The sequence below is a fragment of the Pelodiscus sinensis genome, chromosome 4 (genome assembly GCF_049634645.1).
Source record: "Pelodiscus sinensis isolate JC-2024 chromosome 4, ASM4963464v1, whole genome shotgun sequence".
Lineage (NCBI taxonomy): Eukaryota > Metazoa > Chordata > Testudines > Trionychidae > Pelodiscus > Pelodiscus sinensis.
In genome coordinates, this window is record NC_134714.1 from 106,422,245 (window position 1) to 106,446,195 (window position 23,951).

Below are 23,951 nucleotides of genomic sequence, written 5' to 3' on the forward strand. Positions count from 1 at the left end.
TAATTAAACATTAACTTCTACATACTAAGGATTTGATGTAAACACAATCAGCAGCCCATTAAAAAATTATTCATTAACAAACACACTGAACCTCAGAGGAATAGAGTGACATCATTGTGTGAGGACTGATATAACAGTATATTTTCTTAATAAATGTTTAACCTTGGCTAATAAAAATCTTCCATTCTAATCTTTCCTTTGTAAGTGGCAATCAGAATGAGGCAATTTACTTAACAGGGGTTTCACTGAAGTCTCCCATATACAAATAGAAAAGCTGCTTTTCCAGTCAGAATAGATCACTTATTTACATATACCCTATATACAACCCCATCTAAAAAAGAATGTAAAAAATTATATGTGTTTTCTTGGAACAAGAAAATGTCTCCCCCGCCTCCATTCAATCAATCTGATCTTTACAACACTCACTAGATTTGGTATGTAAAAGTACCATAAAGACCGTTTTCTACATAGTGCTCCTACAGATAAAAAATTTGCTTGCCAATACTGAATGAACGTCTTGTATGAGCCGTGCTGGAAGGCAGACCCCTAAAGCATAGCACTATGGGCTTTGTCAACTGCCCCATTACCCATAAAGCAGCATGGGAACACTGTTGTAACTTTAAGGCAGTTCACTTTGGTCTCAGGAGTAACTCAAAATCAGGAGGGTTCAAAGTGCAGCTACCTTTTTTTCTCCCTTCTGCAGGGCTATGCCTTTAATATCACAACACAGACTCTCACACATAATCTTCTAAGTACTATAAAACACTCTTTAAGATGCAATGTAAGCATTTTTGTCCATCCTCAGGCCTGCTTCAATATATAAATAGAGGGTGTGATCTAATGGTGAGAGCACAGAAAGGCTTCTCTCTTATTCTAAACTCTGCCACTGACTTGCTTTATAAACAAGTCAATCACTCTCTCAATGCTTGTTTACTCATCTATAAATTGTCTATAGTAATATCTGACTACTGTGCCTCCCAAGAGTATTTTGATGTTTACTTAGTGTTTGCAAAGCACATTAGAACTCTCAGATAAAAAAGTACTAGTTAGTGCAAAGTATTATTTAAGAAAATATAACACCTATTCTGTATTTCCCCTGGCTCTGAGGAATACTGATATTCATAAGGAGTATGTACATGTACATGATGTTTTATTTTGCTACTATGGGAGGAAGGTCAGAGACTGGCAACACCAAACACAAACCTGGGGGTGGCTCAAAGAAAGCTTCCTGCTCTTCTTCAATTGGTTCTGTGTCATTGTGTGCTGTCCGCTTGTGCATAGCAAGTGTGGAAATTTGCTTGTATGTTTTCCCACAATGATTGCAGTTGTACGGTTTGGAATGAGTATGTACAACATGATGTTTGTATAAACTGGAATATTCTGTGAAACGTTTGTCACAGCCAGGAACTGTGCAGACATAGGGCTTCTCACCTACAGGAAAAGAGAAAAAGGACGAAGGAAATTAGAACCAGGATATTCCAGGAGAACAAATATCCTGCCACTTACACAGAGATTTAATGACACAGCTTTACTACCACCCAGGTCAGTCAGGCATTCTCCAGCTTTGTTCCTTAACACAGCAGTGGCCACAACACAACTCATGGCTGTCTTCCTCTTTAATACCGAAGTGCTGCTACAATAGGCTGGAGCTATCATGCTATCTAAGAAGTCCATGCAGATCAAGATGGAGTATACATGTTGGAACTCCTCATTTTCATACAGCAGATATTCATACAAAGGTGAATATCTGCTTCCCTATGTGAAAACAATAGGCGGCCCTCCAAGCTCCTGGCAAGATGCCAGCATAACCGTCCCTTTGGCCCTGTCTTGACAATTATGTCCTAACTCTTTACATTAGCTGCCCCTGCTGATTTTATAGGAAGACCTCCACTTTTCCTCAAAGATGAAATGTGTTATTTTCTACAGCATACCTTTGGTTCTGGTAAGTTAGAGTCCTAAACCTCAGTTTCTTGAGCTCAACAGGAATGTTATGAGATTTATACATTAAAATGATCAAGGTTAAATAGAAATGATATTCTTCATTTAAAATCAATAGAACACAAACTCAAACCCAAAAACCAGTTTAAAAGACATACAAAATCTTGAGCCTCGAGATTATTGATTTTTTCTAGCAATGAAAAGCAGGATACAACAAATCATGGATATAGGTAGGGTTTTAGAACCCTGCAAATGTATGCAGAGATATTTCTGCTGATTCACCCTAACAGCTAGGCCACGTGAATCCTGTTAGGTCCAGAAGGTTTTGATTCTTACCACCAAGAAGGGGGATATAGGGACAAGGACAAAAATTCTAAGAACAGTCAGCCTCAGGCTGAAGTTTGTGCTTTACGTTACTTAATAAAGGCAAACCTCAGGGACTAAGCGTTCGATCCAAAACCCATTTTAAAAAAAAATCAACAGAAGTCTTTCTACAGGCTTCAAAATGCTTTGGATGAAGTCCTTTGTTCATGTGTGTTAACAGCAGGATAGGAAAGTCACACCTCCACTTAAGCTGAAGCTTGGTCATTTGGTGTTGTCTTCTGTGGCTAACCAGTCTACTGCTGACAGAACTGTCCCATCCACAGTACAGTGCGGGGTGGACACCCCAGGCTCCAGGTTTTGGGAGGCCCTACAGGGCCCAGGATGGCTTAGGAGATTGCTAGGAGTACAGCAGGCTGGGGCCAGCTTGCTCTGCTTCCTGCCATCCAGTGAGTGCAGGAGCAGGCCTGACCACTGCTGTCAGTGCTAGGCCCTCTGGTAATCCCCCGGGTTGTGTCATTATGGAGAATGGGTTTGGGGAAGGGACAGAGTGGGCGTGGAGCAAGGGTGTGAAGAGATAGAGCAAGGGTAGAGCTTGGGGGAAGGGACTAGGGTGTAGCAGGAGCAGAAAGAGGTGGGGCAGGGCAGAGCCTGGAGTGAGGGCTGGTTGTCCCTGGCCCCATGCCTTCCCAGGGACAGTGCTGACCGCAGGGGTCCTCCATTGACGGAAGACTCTATAATGACCATTTATGGCTGGTCAAAGAAGAGAAAAGGGTTAAAATAAAAAATTGTGACATCACTATAAGAAATTTTCTGACCCAGTTCTGATATGCAGAAATAATGTATGTACCAAGGAGAAAAATCACAGGAGCTCACAAGCAAATTGCTCTTCAAACAAAATGTCACCTATGTACCTGTATGTATTCTGACATGGTTCTTGTAATTGGTTGCACTGGCGAATGCTCTGCCACATCCTGGTTCTGTACAGTAATAGGGTCTTTCACCAGTATGTGTCCTGATGTGAACTTTTCTAATATTGGATGTTGTGAATGACCTTCCACAGCCTTCAAAGGGACATTTGAAGGGTCTTTCGCCTGGAAAAAAACATAGAAAGATATAATAGGTAAAGTTAAAAGACAGTACATTAAAAAACCCGGATTTAGAAGCTGCCTAACATTACATCACAATCTACATTACATCTTATTTAGAAAATGCCAGACATTGATATTTTCTCAATTTGTTTCCTGAACAGAAAGCTCAAATACTGGACTGTCCAGTTCAAAACCAGACACCTGGTAATCCTACATTCCCCTATCTTAAAAAGAGCCACACTGATTTTTCCTGAAACTCTATAGTAAGTGACATTAGCCTCCTTCCCCCACATGCTCTGAAAAGGCTGGGGGGAGAGGCACCACTATTGTAAGACAAATTAAAAAAAAGTCCTGAGGTAAACTCCCAGGAAACTCCAGAGCAGTTAGCTCCTTGTTAGAGGAAACTGAAAGTGTAAGTAATTCTTTTAAGCATCAGTTCTAGAAAGGTTTGTCAGTTTCTTGCCAGAAGGACTTATGTCTGTGTTTTAAATGTATATGAGGTACTGTAGTATTGCCATGGTTTCTATAATTCTGCACATCAGGTAGAAAAGAGCAGAGTTGCACCCAGACCCGCTCAGCAACAGTGGTTTCTCAAAGTCAGAGGTTTTTTAGTTTAAGTGTAAAGAATGTCTGTAGGAATGTCACAAAACCTGCTTGTGAACTCAGTCCTTTCTTTTTCTCAGTTAACAGTTAGAAACTAAGCCAGTTTTCAGGTGGCTGGAAGATGGCTATTTTAAAGATGGAGAGCAAGATCTCCAGGATAAAATACAGGTTGCACCTCCCTAAACTGGGACTCTGTGATCCAGCCAGCCATGGATGTTCCTGAATCAGTGTCTCCCAGGGCTGGAAGCCCTGCTGGCTTGGAACCCAGTGGCAGCAGGTTTGGGGCCCGAGCCAGAAGGGCAGCAGACTGGGAGGCCAGTGGCAGTGGACCTCCCCAGGTCTGGTGAATTCCCACCTTCGGGTCCAGTCAGGTCCCAAGGGTGCTGGACCAGGGAGGTCCAACCAGCAGTCCATGTTAGTCTAGTCTAAGGAGGGATATAGTAACAGAAACAAAAAAACAAATCAGAACTGTTCCCTAGAGCAGGTCCTGCTTTCCTCCCCACTATCAGAAACCATTAATTCGTATAAATATGCCCTTCTAGATGACTATCAACTAGTTTTCAACCAGACCAAAGATGTCTGAGAAGGCCTTTGTGTAAGTGGAGAAACCAGTCTGACAGCAATCAGTGGGCCTGAGAGAGAATGAAATGGCAATGAAAAGCAGGAGAATTAGGATATGGTAGATTGGGGAGACAGTTAGCAAATCAGTCAGAAGTAGTAGGTGTATTACAACAGTAGGTAGGTGAGGTTCTGTGGTCTGTGACATGGAGAGGACAGAATAGATGATCATGATCATGATGGTCCCTTCAGTGCTAAAGTCTATGAGCGGAGAAGAAAAGCAAAAGACATTGTATTAAGAGGAAGAGAACAGGGACTGCTAACAGGGAGCTTGAGAGGGAGTTCTCCAAGTGGAGAAGGAGCTAATACAGGACCCTTGAGAGAAGTGGCAGTCTGTAGTGTGTGTTTGGGGGTTTCTTGCTGTGTGCTGAGCTTGTGTTTGTGTGTGTGTGTGGGGGGGGTTTCTTCCCTCTTCCCCTCCCCGCCACGGAGTGTGTGCTGTGGCTGGTAGGTGGAAGCTGTGAACGCCTAATCAGGGTTTGAAATCTAGAAGCCTCTGCTCATTGGTTGAGCCTTAACCAGGGGGAGGGGCTATCAGGCAGTCCAGTGCTTTATAAAGGAGTGAGTCAGTGACCAGGGACTGCTAACAGGGAGTTTGGAGAGGGAGTTAGGAAGGTATGTGGGAATGGGGTGAGCTACACTCACCATTCTTTAAAATCTTTTTGCTACACTCCTACCCTTCAAGGAGGCATTGAATAACATCTGAGGAATCTCATAGAAGGAACGCAGGTATGGATAGTGATAGGTCTGCTGTTGTTTCCTGCACAGCATATGTGATGTTTGTGTTCCTCCAAGAAGAAAGAAGGGATTTCATCTGCACTAAACACAAGCTGGTCATCATTTTGGAAGAAAAAATTACAGGACTTGAGGCCAAAGTATCGACCCTACGTTCCAGCAGAGGGGATGAAGACTTCCTCGACAGAAGGCAGCGTTTAATCCTGCAGGCACAGCAGGCTGAAGAGCCAGTCAGGGCAGTACAGGACAAGGTAGAGAACTGGCAGCATGTAACCGCTAGAAGAAGGCGGCCAACTCAAGTATCCCCCATTCCTGTACAGGTAAGTAACCACTTTCAGGATCTCTCCACGGGCACTATGGTGGAGAATGCTGTGGCAGGGACCTCTCAGAGAAAAAAATCAGAAGGGAACACCATCTACTGGAAGGCATGGGCTACACAGTCTTAGGGACGGGGGTTCCACAACCACCACCCCCAAAAGAAGAAGATGGGTGGTGGTGGTCGGGGACTCCTTCCTAAGAGAGACTAAGTCATCCATCTGCTTTCCAGACCTGCAATCTCAAGAAGTGTGCTGATTAGCGGGGAGCTTGCCTTCAGGATGTGACCGAGAGTCCTCCAAAAGTGATTAAACCTTCAGATTGCTACCCTTTCCTGCTTCTCCATGTAGGAACAAATGAGATGGTAAAGAATGACAGCAGATTTATGTAGCACTGGGAAGAAGGATCAAGGAATCTGAAGAGCAAGTAGTGTTCTCGTCCATCCTTCTAGTTGAAGGAAAAGGTCCAGGTAGGGATCATCAAATTGAGGAAGTAAATGCTTAGTTGTACAGATAGCGTCAGAGAGAGGGCTTTTGTTTCTTCAATCATGGGACTCTGTTCCAGGCACAAGGATTATTAGGAACAGATGGGACCCACGTAACTAAAAGGAAAGAGCATCTTCGCGGGCAGGCTTGCAAACCTAGTGAGGAGGACTTTCAACTAGGTTCGTTGGGGGATGGTGACCAAAGCCCAGAGGTGAGGAAGTCGGATACAGGGAAGAAACACAAGGAGGAACGAGCAACAAAGGAGGACCTGAGTTGAATGGAGAAGGTAGAGCGATCAACTGCTATCTAAGGGTGTGTCTAGACTATAGGGGTTTTTTTTCCCCCGAAAAAGTGGCCTTTTTTCTACAGACCAGTCAAACTAAGAGAATATAGATTGGATAATGGACTGTAAGAGGGGCAGAAAGATGGCTAGACTGTACATCTGGTTTGTTTGTTTGCTTTGTTTGTTTGAAGGAGCTTCTAAAAGGTTTGAAATCTAGAAGCCTCTGTTAATTGGCTGAGCCTCAGTCAGGGGGAGGGGCTACCAGAGCTATATAATCCTGTGACTCAGCAACCAGGGAGCTTGTGAACAGAAACAGCTAACAGGGAGTTTGGAGAGGGAGTTTAGAGGGGGAGGCTAGAGGGCACTAGTGACTTCTCACCTTCTTTAAGACATAACTCTTATAATAATCTATATTCCAGAGGTTTAAAAAGAATCCCAGGTTATACTTAAACGTATTCATTAGAAAAATGGACACAGAAGCCCAGCAGCAGAGTGGGGGCTATCCTGTTTATTGTGTCGAGTATAACATGTATGATTACCTGCCCTGTGGTCGGGTGGCGTATTTGTGCACCCATTGCAAGGAGCTCCTGACCCTCAGAGACCGAGTTCGGACTTTGGAGGCCAGAGTGGCTGAACTGGAGGAGCTAAGGGAGGTAGAGAGCTATGTTGATGAGACTTTCCGGGACACTGTAGTACTGTCCCACCTCCAGTCTGAGAGCCCCAGTGCTCTTAAGGAGGATGAAAGTCTCAAGGGAACAGAGCATTCAATGGGAGCAGAGGGAAACCATCCCGTAGTTGGGACCCTCCTCCCAGAGGATGTTGCGGTATCCTCTTGCACTGAGGATACCTCTGAGGGGGAGGGAATGCCAGTTAGGAAGGGGCAGGTGTTAGCAGTGGGTGATTCAATCGTTAGAAACATAAATAGTTGGGTTTGTGATGACCGGGAGAACCGTCTGGTCACTTGCCTGCCTGGTGCAAAGGTAGCGGATTTCTAGAGGCATCTAGACACACTTATGTGTAGTGCTGGGGAGGAGACGGTGGTCGTGGTACATGTAGGTACCAATGACGTAGGGAAGGGTAGGAGAGATATCCTAGAGGCCAAATATAGGCTGCTAGGAAAGAGACTGAAATCCAGGACCTCTATGGTGGCATTCTCGGAAATGCTTCCAGTTCCACGCGCAGGGCCAGGTAGGCAGGCAGAGTTCAGAGTCTCAATGCGTGGATGAGACGATGGTGTAGGGAAGAGGGGTTTAGATTTATTAGGAACTGGGGACACTTTTGGGAGAGGGGGGCCCTATACAGGAAGGATGGGCTCCACCTAAACCAGGGTGGAACTAGACTGCTGGAACTAAACATTAAAAAGGCTGTAGAGCAGTTTTTAAACAAAGAGATGGGGGAAAGCCGATTGGTGCGGAGATGCACATAAATCGGATGGAGACTTCTCTTAGAGGAGAATCCGTTGATAGAGATTCTCTAAGCTGTAGTCAGAAAGAGAGGAGGGGAGAGGGCAAACCGTGGGCCAGAGCAGACAAACAACCACATACAAAGGAATCCAATGCATCAGGGAAAGGCAGACAAATAAGCAGTAGCAAATTTTTAAAGTGCTTGTACGCAAATGTTAGGAGTCTGACTAATAAGATGGGTGAACTAGAGTACCTCGTATTAAATGAGGAGCTTGACATAATAGGCATCACTGAAACCTGGTGGAATGAGGAAAATCTGTGGGACACAATCATACCGGGATATAAAATATATAGAAAGGATAGAGCAGGCTGGCTGGGTGACGGAGTGGCACTGTATGTGAAAGACAATGTAGAATCAAACGAAATAAAAATATTAAGTGAATCAACATGTTCAATAGAATCGCTATGGATAGAAATTCCATGCTCCAATAATAAGAAATTAGCAGTAGGGATATATTACCTGACCAGGACAGCGATACTGACATTGAAATGCTAAGGGAGATTAGAGAGGCTACCAAAATAAAGAACTCTATAATAATGGGGGATTTTAATTACCCCCATATTGACTGGATACATGTCACCTCAGGAAGAGAAGCAGAGATAAAATTTCTCAATGGCTTAAATGACTGCTTCTTGGAGCAGCTGGTGCAGGAACCCACAAGGGGAGAGGCAATTCTCGATTTAGTCCTGAGTGGAGTGCAGGATCAGGTCCAGGATATAACCGTTACAGGACCGCTTGGGAATAGTGACCATAATATAATAACATTCAACATTCCTGTGGTGGGAAGAACACCTCAGCAGTCCAGCACCCTGGCATTTAATTTCAAAAAGGGGAATTACACAAAAATGACAAGGTTTGTTAAACAGAAATTAAAAGGCACAGTGACTAGAGCCAAATCACTGAAAGCTGCATGGAAACTTTTTAAAGACACCATAATAGAGGCCCAACTTAAATGTATACTCCAAATTAAAAAACATAGCAAGAGACCTAAAAAAGAGTCACCGTGGCTTAACCACCATGTAAAAGAAGCAGTGAGGGACAAAAAGATATCTTTTAAGAAGTGGAAGTCCAATCCTAGTGAGATAAATAGAAAGGAACATAAACACTGTCAAATCAAGTGTAAAAATGTAATAAGAAAAGCAAAAAAAGATTTTGAGGAACACCTAGCCAAAAACTCAAAAAGAAATAAAATGTTTTTTTAAGTATATTAGAAGCAGGAAGCCTGCTAAAAAACCTGTGGGTCCCCTACATGATTGAGCTATAAAAGGAGCAATCAAGGACGATAAAGCCATTGCAGAGAAACTAAATGATTTCTTTGCTTCAGTCTTCACGGCTGTGGACGTGGGGAGATTCCTGAATCTGGACTGTCCTTTGTGGGTGATGAATCTGAGGAACTGTCCTGGACTGAAGTATCATTAGAGGAGGTTTTGGAACAAATAGAAAAACTTAATGTTAACAAATCTCCGGGACCGGATGGCATTCATCCAAGGGTTGTAAAAGAACTCAAATGGGAAATTGCTGAGCTATTATCTGTGGTTTGTAACCTATCCTTTAAATCGGCTTCCGTACTTAATGACTGGAAGGTAGCCAATGTGACACCAATATTTAAAAAGGGCTCTAGAGGCGATCCTGGCAATTACAGACCGGTAAGTCTAACTTCAGTACCGGGCAAAGTAGTCGAAACAATAGTAAAGAATAAAATTGTGAAGCATGTAGAAGAACATAACTTGTTGGACAAAAGTCAACATGGTTTCTGTAAAGGGAAATCCTGTCTTACTAATCTGTTAGAGTTCTTTGAAGGGGTTAACAAACATGCGGACAAGGGGGATCCAGTAGATATAGTATACTTAGATTTTCAGAAAGTCTTTGACAAGGTCCCTCACCAAAGGCCCGTGTAAATTACATGGCCATGGGATAAGAGGGAAGGTCCTTTCTCGGATTGAGAACTGGTTAAAAGACAGGAAACAAAGGGTAGGAATAAATGGTAAATTTTCAGATTGGAGAGGGGTAACTAGTGGTGTACCCCAAGGGTCAGTCCTGGGACCAATCCTTTTCAACTTATTCATAAATGATCTGGAGAAAGGGGTAAGCAGAGAGGGTATGTCTACACTACCCCCCTAGTTCAAACTAGGGGGGTAATGTATGCATACCGAACTTGCTAATGAAGCCCGGGATTTGAATTTCCCGGGCTTCATTAGCATAAAGCCGGCGCCGCCATTTTTAAAAGCCGGCTAGTGTGAACCCCGTGCCGCGCGGCTACACGCGGCACGGGCTAGATAGTTCGGACTAGCAAGCTATTCCGAACTATCTGTACGCCTCGTGGACCCGGCCTGAGCTGGAACTAAGCCAGGCTGCCTGCCCACCCAGGGGGGACAGAGCGAGAAGGAATCTGTTTAATCTATAACAGTAACTGATAAGCTTTTGCTTCTGGTTAATTGGTTAATCAACTACACTATTACATCCCTAAATCTAATGGTCAACAGCGTCTAATACTGCAGAGAGTTCCAGCAGGATGAAAATTGATCTCTAGCCATTGAAAAGGAGGAGATCATCCATCAGTGCCACTAAAGCAGTTTCCGCTCTTTGTCTTGCCCTGAATATAGACAGTGCTGGGTCACAATGCTAAGATCAGTTAAATGAGCTTATGTCAGCCTTTTACTGGCTCTTCCCTTAACTTGCATAAGAATAGGGTGTCCCATCATCTCTGGTATCGGCATGCTCACTACTGGTTTATCCAGCTATGTAGACTCTCTTCTCAAACCCTACGCAACCAACACCCCCAGCTATCTCCAAGATACTACTGACTTCGTAAGGAAACTACAAAACATCGATAACCTCCCTGATAACACCATCATTGCCACCATGAATGTAGAAGCTCTATACACCAACATCCCACATGAAGATGGATTACAAGCAATTAGAAACACTATCCCAGAGGACACCACTGCCAATCTTATAGCAGACCTATGTAAGTTTGTTCTCACCCACAATTATTTCCAGTTGGAGAACAACTTATACCTCCAGATCAGCGGCACAGCCATGGGTACACGCATGGCCCCACAATATGTTAATATCTTTATGGCTGACCTAGAACAACCTTTCCTCAACTCCCGTCCCCTTTTACCCCATCCTTCTCTACTTATGCTACATCGATGACATCTTTATGATCTGGACGCATGGCCAAGAAACACTGGAGACATTCCACAGAGATTTTAACCACCTACACCCCACTATCAATCTCAGCCTGGACCATTCTACACGAGAGATCCATTTCCTGGACACCACAGTACAAATCAGCAATGGAAAATTAGACACCACTCTCTACAGAAAACCCACTGACTCATACAGTTACCTACATGCTTCCAGCTCCCATCCAGAACACACCATACGATCCATCATCTATAGCCAAGCCCTTCGATACAACCGCATCTGCTCTAATCCCACTGACAGAGACCAGAAACTTCAGGGTCTCTACCAAGCATTTATAAACCTCAACTACCCACCCGGAGAAATAAAAAAGCAAATTGAAAGAGCCAGGTGAATACCTAGAAACCAACTACTTCAAGACAGACCCAAGAAAACCAACAATAGAACATCACTTATCACCTACAGCCCCCAACTTAAACCTGTCCAACACATTATCAATAAACTACAGCCTATACTGGAACAGAATACTAAACTCTGAGAGGCTCTGGGAGACAGACCCACAGTCTCCTATAGACAACCACCAAACCTCAAGATGATTCTTATCAACAACCACAAGACATACCACACTAATACCAACCCTGGAACCTTCCCTTGCAACAAACCCCGTTGCCAGCTTTGTCCACATATTCACTCTGCTGATACCATTATTGGACCCAACCAAGTGAGTTATAAGATCAAGAACACATATTCCTGCGCATCCAGAAATATAATTTATGCTATCATGTGCCGAAAGTGTCCGTCCGCTATGTACATTGGACAAACGTCTCAGACACTTCGCCAAAGGATCAATGCCCACAAAACAGATATTAGACAGGATCACAAAGAACAGTTTCTTGCCATTTCACCCAGCAAGAACATTGTCTCAACGACTTGATTACCTGCATCCTGCTTCAAAGGCCTTTTAAGACTACACTTGAAAGAGAATCCTCTGAACCGTCATTCATGCTTAAATTCGACACTTTACACTTAAGTTTGAATAAAGACTCTAATTATCTTACCCATTACAAAAGATAGCTTCCCCAATTATCACCTCTAATATCATTAGCTCACAGACATTTACTTCCCCCCCTTGTCCCCTCCTCCATCCCCCTTCTGTTCTGAAATTTGATTTGTTCTTTTCATATGTGTTCATTTTTTTAATTGTATCCTTTGGTATATATGGTTATGCCAATTTTCTTCCACTATTTGATCTGAGGAAGTGGGTCTGGCCCATGAAAGCTCATCACCTAATAAACCATCCTGTTAGTCTATAAAGTGCTACATAGTCCTGTTTCTTTGAATAAGACAATGGCTATTTCACTGAGGAGTGGCACTGGTGTCCACAACTCTTTCTTGCAAGGAAGGGTATGGATCATATTTACGAGTCTTGTGTCAAATCTCCTTTAGGATATGCAAAACTTCTTGAGTTGAATGCACTCAACTCTGGGAATGCAAGTGGGTTTTTGGTTGGTGAACAGAGGCAGAATAGGTTCATGCTGTTTGAGAAGGCTTCAAATGTTACATGATCTTTGCAGCAAAATGGCATTCTTAGCCGTACTTGGTCCTTGGCTTTTTTGCAGGTTGCAAGCCAGTGAGTCTCAACTCATGACCAAATCAGCACACAGGTGAAACCAATGTGACATCCTCAGGGCCACACAGATAGTGTGTGTGTGTGTGTGTGTGTGTGTGTGTGTGTGTGTGTGTGTGTGTGTGTGTGTGTGTGTGTGTGTGTGTGTGTGTGTGTGTGTGTGTGTGTGTGAATGGATAGATGAATAGAAATAGACAGAGACACACAGACAGACAGGATGCAGCCCACAACGATAACTAGGTTGAGAACCACTGTTGTAGGCACTCAGGACCAAAATAGTTAGGTTCTTGGAACAGGATTTGGCAGCTTCCACAGAAGTTCTCTTGGTCTTCAATACAGCCACAGCACAGCGTAAGCCAGGGTGAAAAACCTTTTTAGGTTCGGGGCTGCTGACCCACAGAAAAAAAAAAATCAGCCACAAAAAAATCATACACAAGTGAGAAAAATCATACACAAGTGAGAAGCAAAACAAAAAACCCAACTAAAACAACCACCCCTCACTGACATGGTTCTAGTCTGAGAAGGAGAAAGTCACTCCCTACATTCCCCACATACCGGCCCATGCTAGTAGATTTTGTGTGCTCCAGCCTCCTGCAGGGACTGGAGCACCAGCACAGATGCCATAATACTGGAAGGAAGCCCTGTGGGCAGGCGTTGAGGCATTTCTTATGTTTCATATTATTTGAAGCAGCCTTCTGCCATCAGGACTCAAGTTTCCATCCCCTTCTCTCTTCATCCAGAACAGAGTGTGTCAGAAAGCCAACATCTGCATGGGTAATGGGGACAAGGGGGCCAATTGTGGACTGGCATAACAATGGATGAGGGCATTGTAGAAAGACAACTCCCCATCCTGCAGGTGAGGTACTGTTGTCCTTGAAAAGGCTTTTGAATTTGTTTGAGTCCATGAGTCTTCATGGCTGAATCACGTATCTTGTTGCATGGAAAATGGAAGGTCTGAGACCTCTGAAGTTATGATACAAGGATCTGTGCAAAATAGCGGCTAGGTTGTGATGTCCTCTATCCTAATATAGAACCTAAAGATCAGGTCCAAAGTGTGACTAAGTTTGTAGATTAAACCAGAATCTGTGAACATCTTAAGGAGGGAAGTGAGAAGATGAGTTTCTGGGCTTTTGTATCTGTGGTCTTGTTCATATAAATAATGAAATCAACTAGGATGATAATTCTGGAGTATTTCACCATGGTCTCTAGCAAGTTATCAGTGAGCTCCATTGCGAGGTGTCTAGTCTGTGGTCGTCTGTAAGTGAGCATAAAAATCTATGGTAGCTTTAGCTCTGCTTTCCAATGTAAGATTAATTTATTCAAATGAAGTGATCTTACCTGAGGCACTTCTTTTGCATTTCAGGTTTGCAGAATGAATGCATTGCTATATGCCTTCTTGTGCTATCTAGGTCTGTGATATACTGAGAATCTTGGGGGAAACTAAGTGCACCAACACAGGTTGTGCAGTCATCCTTCTAGGTTTCAGTGATGCAGACTATGCCGGGTGCTTCATCACTGAAAAGAGCATGTTTTGTTGTTAGAAGAAGATCTTGCGTCGATCAATATCAGCTTTAGTTCACGATAACAATACAGAGTTGAGGGACTCCAGCGTTGTCTACAGAAGAGAAGTGCACTGTTGCAACTTGCATTGGTTCAGTGCATCCACATTAACCTCTTGTTTTGGGTACATCATTCTGTTTGTACACAGACAGAACTCACTCCAACTACTGAGACTGTGAATTGTTGCATCCATTCATAATTCCTGGTGCAGCATCCAATGTCTGAGATTCCCAAACTACGGTCCATGAACCAGTGATGATCTGTGAAAGACTTCCTGATGATGTGTGAACTGATTACATGATGCTGGCTCAATTCCTTAGTTGTAGCTGCTAAATTGTATTAAAATATATAACATTCTTTACTAAAATGACTTTTCTATTTAAGGAAATGCTATATTGTCAAATATATATGATTGCAAAAGTGAAAGGAGGACAATTTTTCTGTTCAGATGAGGTCAATCCTATGAAAAAGTCAGAGAGCCCTAGTCCATGGTACTTAAATGTTCATTTGTCTGTACTGTGTAATGAGCGCATTAGTATAGTTCAATTCTCAACAAAGATCTGCATATGAGCTAGAAGGAGAAGGTAACAAATACCCTCATGCAGATACCATCATGAACAATCACCCGTGTCCATGGCCCACTGGCAGATGGCCAGGAAGATGGAATAATTTTCATTCATTCTGTAATTTTTATAAATTGTCATTTGTCTATGGTTTAGGTTCTCTCTTATGGACCTGAATTACAACTAAGGGGTTTCTTCCATCTCTCTTTTTTAACCTCTAAAAACCAAAGACCACAGCCTGGAGGATGGACATTCTTCATTTGGTCCAACAAGTTTTCCACTATTCCACCCCCTCTAATAAACTGGAGGCCCACTTTTCTATCAATCTTTAGGGTACTTGGTTGAGAAAAGAAGAACAAAGAAGGGCTAGAGCACTATCATGGAGTATTTAGTGTCATAACAGGCTGAGGATGGATTGGGTGGTAATCCTTGCTGTGCATTTTTAAATTAATGCCCCTTTGTCAGATCTCACGAATGAAGGTGACACTCTATAGATATAAACACAGTCGGCATAACCACTATTACAGCAAGTAGATGGTGCGTGCATACAATACTTCTATGCATATAGCTGCTGCTAATAACTGATTTTTATTCTTTTTATTTTTCCAGTGATCTATCTCTCCATATGATATACCAAAAGGCTTTATTTTTTATATAGCTGAAAAGTTTCATTGAAATGTTTGGAGTTTTGGGGGGTTTTAGGGCATCTTTTTGTTTCCTTCTGTATTGCTCTGAGGGTGTGGGGAAAAGAAGACCCAAGTCAAGATGAGTACCACCTCAGAAATTCTTGGTTCTAGTCAATATATTTGATAACTCTGAAATGGCAAAATTATCACTGAATGGTAACAGCATTGCAAATTGACACTCTGAGGAGTAATTGCTCTGTTCCAGCTACAATTCTAGTACCTTTTATCCACAGAGGCACTGCAAAGGTACAAACTAACTCAGTCATGTAGGATGCAATGATGATGCACCTAGTTCAAAGATAGTGCAACTGTAATAGCAGAGTGAAGGCCTATACGCTGTTCCAAGCAAATCTGTATGTTGAAATGAGGAGCATTATTATTGTGCAGGGACATCCGGCAGTGTCTGCAATGCTACAAGGTTGTTGTGCCAAGTAAGCTTCAAATGGGATTTTTGAGAGCATTTGTGCACCACAGTTGAGTATATTTATTCTTTCACAAGCATGTGTCACTCCATTAGCTAAGAGTTAAATTCCTTCTATAGTGTCTCTTTAAAATAAAGAACCAAGAAGTAGAGAGTGTGCATGACTGCAGTAAAGACTCCTTATACCTGTGTGAGTTCTGATGTGTTTCTGCAGGTCTCCAGAAGTCTTGAATGACTTGGTGCAGTTCTCCTCTGTACACCGATAGGGCTTCTCTCCTGTATGGGTTCGTACGTGGCTTTTTAATCCGTAACCTTGAAAACAATTTTGAAAATTGAAAGGTGGAGGAGGTGAGAGGAGGAATCTTAGATGTTATAATACTGAAAACAGAAATATCTAACACTCAGAATGTATCAGGTCACAAAAGCTGGACTTGCCAGTCTAGTTATAAAGTCCTCTGATCAATCAGTAACAAAAATCAGTTCTTCTGTTCATCTCACTTTCCAAACATATCAGTTTCATAACCAAAGTACTGCTTGCACTTTAGAAATCCTGTTTCATTTTATTTGTGAAAAAGTACTTGTCCCATATTTTCTTTACAATAGGAGAAATCCTGATGAATATGTCAAAATGGTCACACAAGCTCCTATAGAAAAAAATAAAGCCCAGAAAAATCTGTGCTCTCACTCTCTCTCACCAGCTACTCTCAACATAAAAGTTTCAGTCAGAGCTCAATCCTCATCCTACTGAATTCAAACACACAGTGACTCCCATTTTATTCGCTGTTTTTTTATTTTACAAATAGAGTTTAGAGTTATAAAACTGCACCCAGTCAAGCTTCACTTTTTTTGAAACATATTAACACGTTCATACTCACTGACCAAAATAGTCAATAGCCACAAACCATCTCCCCTTCTAAGGCAAATATCAGTAGTAAGAATTCTGTGATATAACAGCAATACTTGGTGGGATGACTTGCATAACTGGAGCACTGTCATGGAAGGGTATAAACTGTTCAGGAAGAACAGGAGGGGAAGAAAGGGAGGAGGAGTTGCATTATATGTAACAAAGCAGTATGATTGCTCAGAGCTCCAGTATTTAGAGGGATAAAAGACTGTTGAGAGTCTATGGGTTAAGTTTAGAGGTAGAAACAACAGGGGTGATGTTGTGGTTGGTGTCTGCTACAGACCTCCGGAGCAGGTGGATGAGGTAGACGAGGCTTTCTTCGGACAAGTGAGAGAAGCTTCCAGATTGCAGGCCCTGGTTCTCATAGGTGACTTTAATCACCCTGACATCTGTTGGGAGACCAATACAGCAGTACACAGACGATCCAGGAAGTTTGTGGAGAATGTTGGGGATAACTTCTTGGTACAAGTGCTGAAGGAACTGACCAGGGGCCATGCGCAGCTTGACCTCCTGCTCACAAACAGGGAGGAACTAGTAGGGGAAGTAGAGGTGGGTGACAATTTGGGAAACAGTGATCATGAGATGGTCGATTTCAGTATCCTAACCAAAGGAAGAAAAGAGAGTAGCAAAATAAAACCCCCCTGGACTTCAGAAAAGCAGACTTTGACTCCCTCAGCGAACTGATGGGCAGGATTCCCTGGGATGCTTACATGAAGGGTATGACAAAGTCCCTTGGTAGCTCCCCCTGGTGGTTCTGTGCTTCTTGGAGGTTACTTGAGCATCTCAGAGACTCACAGAGACCCCTTTGTTGCCCTGGGATTTCCCTAGAGGAAAGGGTCCCCACTTACTGAGTCATTTTCGTCACAGGCCAGTCCTTGGGGTTCATCATTCCCTTGCTCTGCTCTGCTCTCCTCTGTGCACCTTCCAAAAACTCCCTCCTAGGGCCCCCTCCCCACTCGGAGGCCTTAATTGGCAGCAGGTGTTTAATTAACTCCAGCTGTAAGCTGCTTCCTAATTAGGCCTCTATTTTCTACCCTGGCTGCTGGGCCCTGTTCAGATGAGGCTAATTTGGAAACAGGAAAGCGTTAACACACCTCCCAATATGGCTGCCTTCTATAAGAGTTTTGCAGTTTGCAGGTTGTGGTCTGTCACAAGGGGAAAGGAGTCCAGGAGAGCTGGCAGTATTTTAAAGAAGCCTTATTAAAGGCACAGGAAGAAACCATCTCGATGCGCAGCAAGAAAAGCAAATATGGTAGGCAACTGGGGACATCCTTGGTGAGCTTAAACACAAAAAGGAAGTTTACAAGAAGTGGAAACTTGGACAGATGACTAGGGAGGAGTATAAATATATTGCTTGAGAATGCAGGGGAGTTACAAAGAAGGCGAAAGCACAATTGGAATTGCAGTTAGCAAGGGATGTGAAGGATAAAAAGAAAGGTTTCTACAGGCATGTTAGCAATAAGAGGGTCATCAGAGAGGGTGTGGGGCCCTTACTGGATGAGGTAGGTAACCTAGTGACAGATGATGTGAGAAAACATGAAGGACTCAATGCTTTCTTTGCCTCTGTCTTCACCGACAAGGTCAGCTCCCAGACAATTGCACAAGGCAACACATGGGAAGGTGGAGGACAGCTCTTGGTGGGGAAAGAACAAATTACGAACTATTTAGAAAAGCTAAAAATACACAAATCCATGGGCCCGGACTTAATGCATCCGAGGGTACTGAGGGAGTTGGCAAATGTCACTGCGGATCCTTTGGCCATTATCTTTGAAAACTCATGGAGATTGGAAGAAATCCCGGATGATTGGAAAAAGGCAAATGTGGTGCCCATCTTTAAAAAAGGAAAGAAAGACAATCCAAGGAACTACAGACCAGTCAGCCATACCTCAGTCCCTGGAAAAATCATGGAGGGGATCCTCACGGAATGCATTTTGAAGCATTTGGAAGAAGGGAAAGTGATGAGGAATAGTCAACATAGATTCACAAAGGGCAAGTCGTGCCTGACTAATCTGATTAGTTTCTATGATGAGGTAACTGGCTCTGTGGATATGGGAAAGTCGGTGGATGTGATATACCATGACTTTAGCAAAGTTTTTGATACGGTCTCCCACAGTATTCTTGTCCGCAAGTTAAGGGAGTATGGATTGGATAAATGGACTGTAAGATGGATAGAAAGCTGGCTAGACTGTCCAGCCCAATGGGGAGTGATCAACGACTTGATGTCAGGTTGGCAGTCAGTTTTTAGTGGAGTGCCCCAAGGATCTGTTCTTGGACCGGTTTTGTTCAACATCTTTCTTAATGACCTGGATGAGGGGATGGATTGCACCCTCAGCAAGTTTGTGGATGACACTAAGCTAGGAGGAGAGGTAGATACGCTGGAGGGTAGAGATAGGATCTAGAGTGACCTAGACAAATTGGAGGATTGGGCCAAAAGAAATCTGATGAGGTTCAACAAGGACAAGTGCAGAGTCCTGCACTTGGGATGGAAGAATCCCAAGCATTGTTACAGGCTGGGGACTGAATGGCTAAGTAGCAGTTCTGCAGAAAAGGACCTGGGGATTACAGTGGATGAAAAGCTGGATGAGTCAACAGTGTGCCCCTGTAGCCAAGAAGGCTAATGGCATATTAGGGTGCATTAGGAGTATTTCTAGCAGATCCAGAGAAGTGATTATTCCTCTTTATTCGGCTCTGAGGAGGCAACATCTGGAATACTGTGTCCAGTTCTGGGCCCCCCACTATAGAAAGGATGTGGACGCATTGGAGAGGGTCCAGAGGAGGGTGACCAAAATGATTAGGGGGCTAGAGCACATGACCTATGAAGAGAGACTGAGGGATTTGGGTTTGTTTAGTCTGCAGAAGAGAAGAGTAAGAGGGAATTTGATAGTAACCTTCAACTTCCTGAAGGAAGGTTCCAAAGAGGATGGGGAAAGGCTGTTCACAATAGTGACGGATGGCAGAACAAGGAGCAATGGACTCAAGTTACAGTGAGAGAGGTCTAAGGTTGGATACTAGGAAAAACTATTTCATTAGGAGGGTGGTGAAGCACTGGAATGGGTTACCTAGGAAGATGGTGGAATCTCCATCACTAGAGGTTTTTAAGTCTCAGCTTGACAAAGCCCTGACTGGGTTGATTTAGTTGGGATTGGTCCTGTCATGGGCAGGGGGCTGGATCTGATGACCTCCTGAGGTCTCTTCTAGCTCTATGATTCTATGGTTCTACCCAGAAATACAAGGGCATAATCCAGAGTACAACAGGAACTCAATAGAAAGGCTTCCATTCACTTCAATGGGAGTTGTATTAGGTCATACACGGACTGCCTAGCACTATGCTCAAAATTGGGGTTCTGGTGAAATTACAAGGGGGCCTAAGTTTTGGAGCTGAGGACCCTCTACTGTGAACATTCTCTTAGAAAAATTCTGAACAAGAGAACTCAGAGTTGCTGAAGACAGAGGCTGTGTCTACATTGGCACCCTTTTCCAGAAAAGAGATGCTAATGAGACAAGTTGGAATTGCAAATGCCGCGGGGAATTTAAATATCCCCCGCGGCATTTGCATGAACATGGCTGCCGCTTTTTTCCGGCTCAGGGCTTTGCTGGAGAAAAGCACCAGTCTAGACGGGATCTTTCGGAAAATAAAGCCTTTTCCGGAAGATCCCTTATTCCTGATTTTAAGAGGAATAAGGGATCTTCCGGAAAAGGCCTTACAGGCAGTCCCCAGGTTACGTGGGTCCGACTTAAGTCAGACCCCTAGTTACGAACCGGGGGGGGGGGGGGGCCCACAGCATTTGCAATTCCAACTTGTCTCATTAGCATCCCTTTTCCGGAAAAGGGTGCCAATGTAGACACAGCCATAGAGAATATATATCTTTCCCAATCAATTAGTGATGTACATATTACTACTGAACAACTGCCATGGATTCTCCGAATGTGGTTCCTCATCTAACTTTACAATGTGCTCTTGCTACACTGAAGTTTTGATTAAAAAAAACCCCACTATCTGAAAACATGAAGCAAGACTACCGAGTTAGTCAATTCCTAACTTATGTTTTCTTATTTTTGCAATACAAAGCAGCCTAAAAATCCAACTAAAAAACTACTAATATTAAATCTATGTATTTTAATCCTTGAAGACACATTTAAACATCGTCAGGGTTTGCCAGGTTCAACTGGTATTATAACTGACCAAAAATATATTTAGACATGAAAAGGAAAAATATATTTGTCCCTCGGTTTCAACTGTATACAGCTTCTCATTCTATACACTGAAAATTAAAAACACTGTGCAACTAAACTTCTGTGCAGCTACTGAAATGCAGTTGTTTCTTTGTTGGTCTTTCAGCCCAGTATTTCTTATATTAATATGCCTACAAAGAAACCGGGCTTTCTATATGACAATGGAAGGAGTTCTTCATGCAACATTCTTACTCTTTCAAGTTTCTGAGGTTTTTTTAACCTCATCTCTTGTTTCTATATATTATAGTTTTCAAAAACCAAGAAAATATCACTTTAAAACCAGCTAGTGCTTGTATTACTATCCTCCATATTCTATATACTCATCTCATCACTGCATTTTATAGGATCAAATGAAATGTCATGCACAAATGGAAAAGTCTGTATGAGCTATAAAGTTCACTTAATTTATGAGAAATGTTACGCCTCGCTGTGACTGTGATAAAGAACCAGATCAATCACACCACTTGAAACAGATTATCTCCTATCAAAATTCTTTTCCACTGGGCATAAGAGGCTCAAATATCCTTATCTAAAGCCAGCAAGTTGCACCTTTTATCTTTACCTCATGTAACTCATGCAACTTACTCCACGTTAATAGATTTTTCTGTGTATAGTGAAGAAACTCATAATAGGATGTCAGAGTACACATTTTCTTCTTTTTCCATTACATTTATATTTCAATAATACTTAAAATACTCTTTTCCATATACTTTATTCCATCTTTACTAAGCTATATTAGCTGAAAACACGTCCACTTCTATAAAAGTCTCATAAATAGATTTAAATCTTGTGTAAAAATTGCATTCACAAAAACATGTCTTATATGGAGATCTGTAGTAAGCTACAGCCTAAGACACTCTCCAAAACGTTACCTGTTGCAAATGCTTTGCCACAACCAGGGTGTTCACACTGGTATGGTCGATCTCCTGTGTGTGATCTTTCATGCACCTGTTAAAAGACACCCATCACACAAATATAATAAAGTCTTTTGTTTGACTTCTTGAATATAAAAACTATTTAATAGTAAAAAAAAATTATATGCTTAATATCTCTTTTAGGAAATCACTGCTTTAAAAGTGTTCTTTTTTAAATGGTAATAAAAAGATAAAGAATTTTAGAAAATAGGATAACAATGTCTGTTTTCGGGATCCGACTTGATGTCTCCATAAATTTCATGAAAACAGATGATGTTTCCTACGTTTTGTAAATATACAAAATAGCCAACTGAAAGAGTCACCAAACAGCTATAATGGCAAATTTGACAGTAGTCTAACTATGTACCCTATGTGCCTCAAGGCCAACACTCCACCTCAAACTCTGAAGCCTCCAAGTGACCATCCCCCCCACTGAATTATACATCTACCCAGTACTCTACAATGGGATTTAATCCAGCTGGAGTGAGAGACTGGCTCTAGATTGCACTATCACTGGCAAGGTAGCAATAGGAGTGAATTATACTGCACCAACTCCCATCTGCAAGTGATTAATCTAGTCCAGCTGGCATCTGTTTTTCAATCTCTACATGTTCCCAATGCCTGAGTTAAGCATGGGATTGAGAAAGGGAACTAAAGAAAGATTAGAGAAACAAAAGCTGTTTCAACTTTTCAACATTGACTATTTGATCACTCTAAAGAATTAAACATCAAAATATAGCAATATAACAGAGCAGAGCTTACCACCATATATAAACACAAACATTAAAAACTAATTGTACCATCTCTAGGCTACTGCTGATGGTGGCAATCTTGATGAAGAATCTGCAGATATTTGCAATATAGGAACCTTACACAACAGACTATATGTGCATCCTTCCTCCTTAGATGATCAGAAGATTGACAAAACAGGGTTACTTACCTGTAACAGTTGTTCTTCGAGATGTGTTGCTTATGTCCATTCGAATGAGGTGTATGCGCGCCACGTGCATGGTTCCCAGAGCATTTTTTCCCCACCGGTACTAGTCGGGCTGGCAGGTCGCCCCCTGGAGTGGTGCTGTTATAGCGGAGCATAAGTACCCATGCCGGCCCTCCCCCTCCTCAGTTCCTTCTTGCCAGAAAACTCCGACGCAGGGGAGGCAAGGGGGGAATCGAATGAAAATGAGCAACACATCTCGAAGAACAACAGTTACAGGTAAGTAACCCTGTTTTCTTCTTCGAGTGATTACTCATGTCCATTCGAATGAGGTGACTTCCAAGGTACCCACCGGAGACGGGGTCGGAGCCACCTTTTTTAGCTAACAGAACAACCACACTGGTATTCAGCGACAAACGAGGACTTTAATCAAGAAGTGCAACCATAGAACATACACAGAAACTCAAAACAGGTAGGTACAGCAGGCACGTAACACTACAGCGTACCACTCATCCCCCCCTTTTCATTTTTGTTTTATAGAATAGAGCCCAACACCACTGCGTCCAAGGTGGAATCCTCTTGTGCCTGTTGAGTGAGGGCACAATGCTCTTTAAACATATGGACAGAGGACCACGTAGCTGCCCTACAGATCTCAAGAATCGGGACTTGGGCCCCGAAGGCCACGGACGAAGCACGTGCCCTAGTGGAATGCGCCGACACACAGGGCGGCTCCCTGTGCACCAGAGTGTAGCACTTCCTAATGCAGGTGGATATCCACCCCGACAGCCCTTGGGCCGAAACTGACGTCTCTTTCACCTGCTCAGCATAGGCAATAAACAGCTGTGATGACTTGTGAAACGGCCTCGTTCTGTCTATATAAAACGCCGGCGCCCTTTTCGTGTCAAGGGAGTGCAAGGCTTGGGAAAGGCTTGAACAATCTCACCAACCACACCTGCAGCGGCCTGAGCCTCAGTCTGGCGTGCCTGACAACATAGGTGCAGGCCGCCATGTGACCTAGGAGTTTCATGCACGACAGCGCTGTCGTCAACGGGGACTGCCGAAGGTTGGATATTAGGATACTGTTCGCTTGGAATCTGGACAGCGGGAGG

The 23,951-nt window shown here is 43.0% G+C and overlaps 1 protein-coding gene across 4 annotated transcripts in view; it reads right to left on the reverse strand.

The window, feature by feature from the left end:
• The window catches only part of ZNF143 (zinc finger protein 143), a 137,521-nt gene that overhangs the window by 48,351 nt on the left and 65,219 nt on the right, over nucleotides 1–23,951 (reverse strand). For all 4 annotated transcript variants that reach the window (XM_075927952.1, XM_006129090.4, XM_075927953.1 and 1 more), the window contains 4 exons: nucleotides 21,867–21,942; nucleotides 16,044–16,169; nucleotides 3,174–3,353; nucleotides 1,204–1,431 (listed from right to left, as the gene is read on the reverse strand). In XM_075927952.1, coding sequence (XP_075784067.1) covers nucleotides 1,204–1,431; nucleotides 3,174–3,353; nucleotides 16,044–16,169; nucleotides 21,867–21,942 — 610 coding nt within the window. The remainder of the gene's footprint in view (nucleotides 1–1,203; nucleotides 1,432–3,173; nucleotides 3,354–16,043; nucleotides 16,170–21,866; nucleotides 21,943–23,951) is intronic.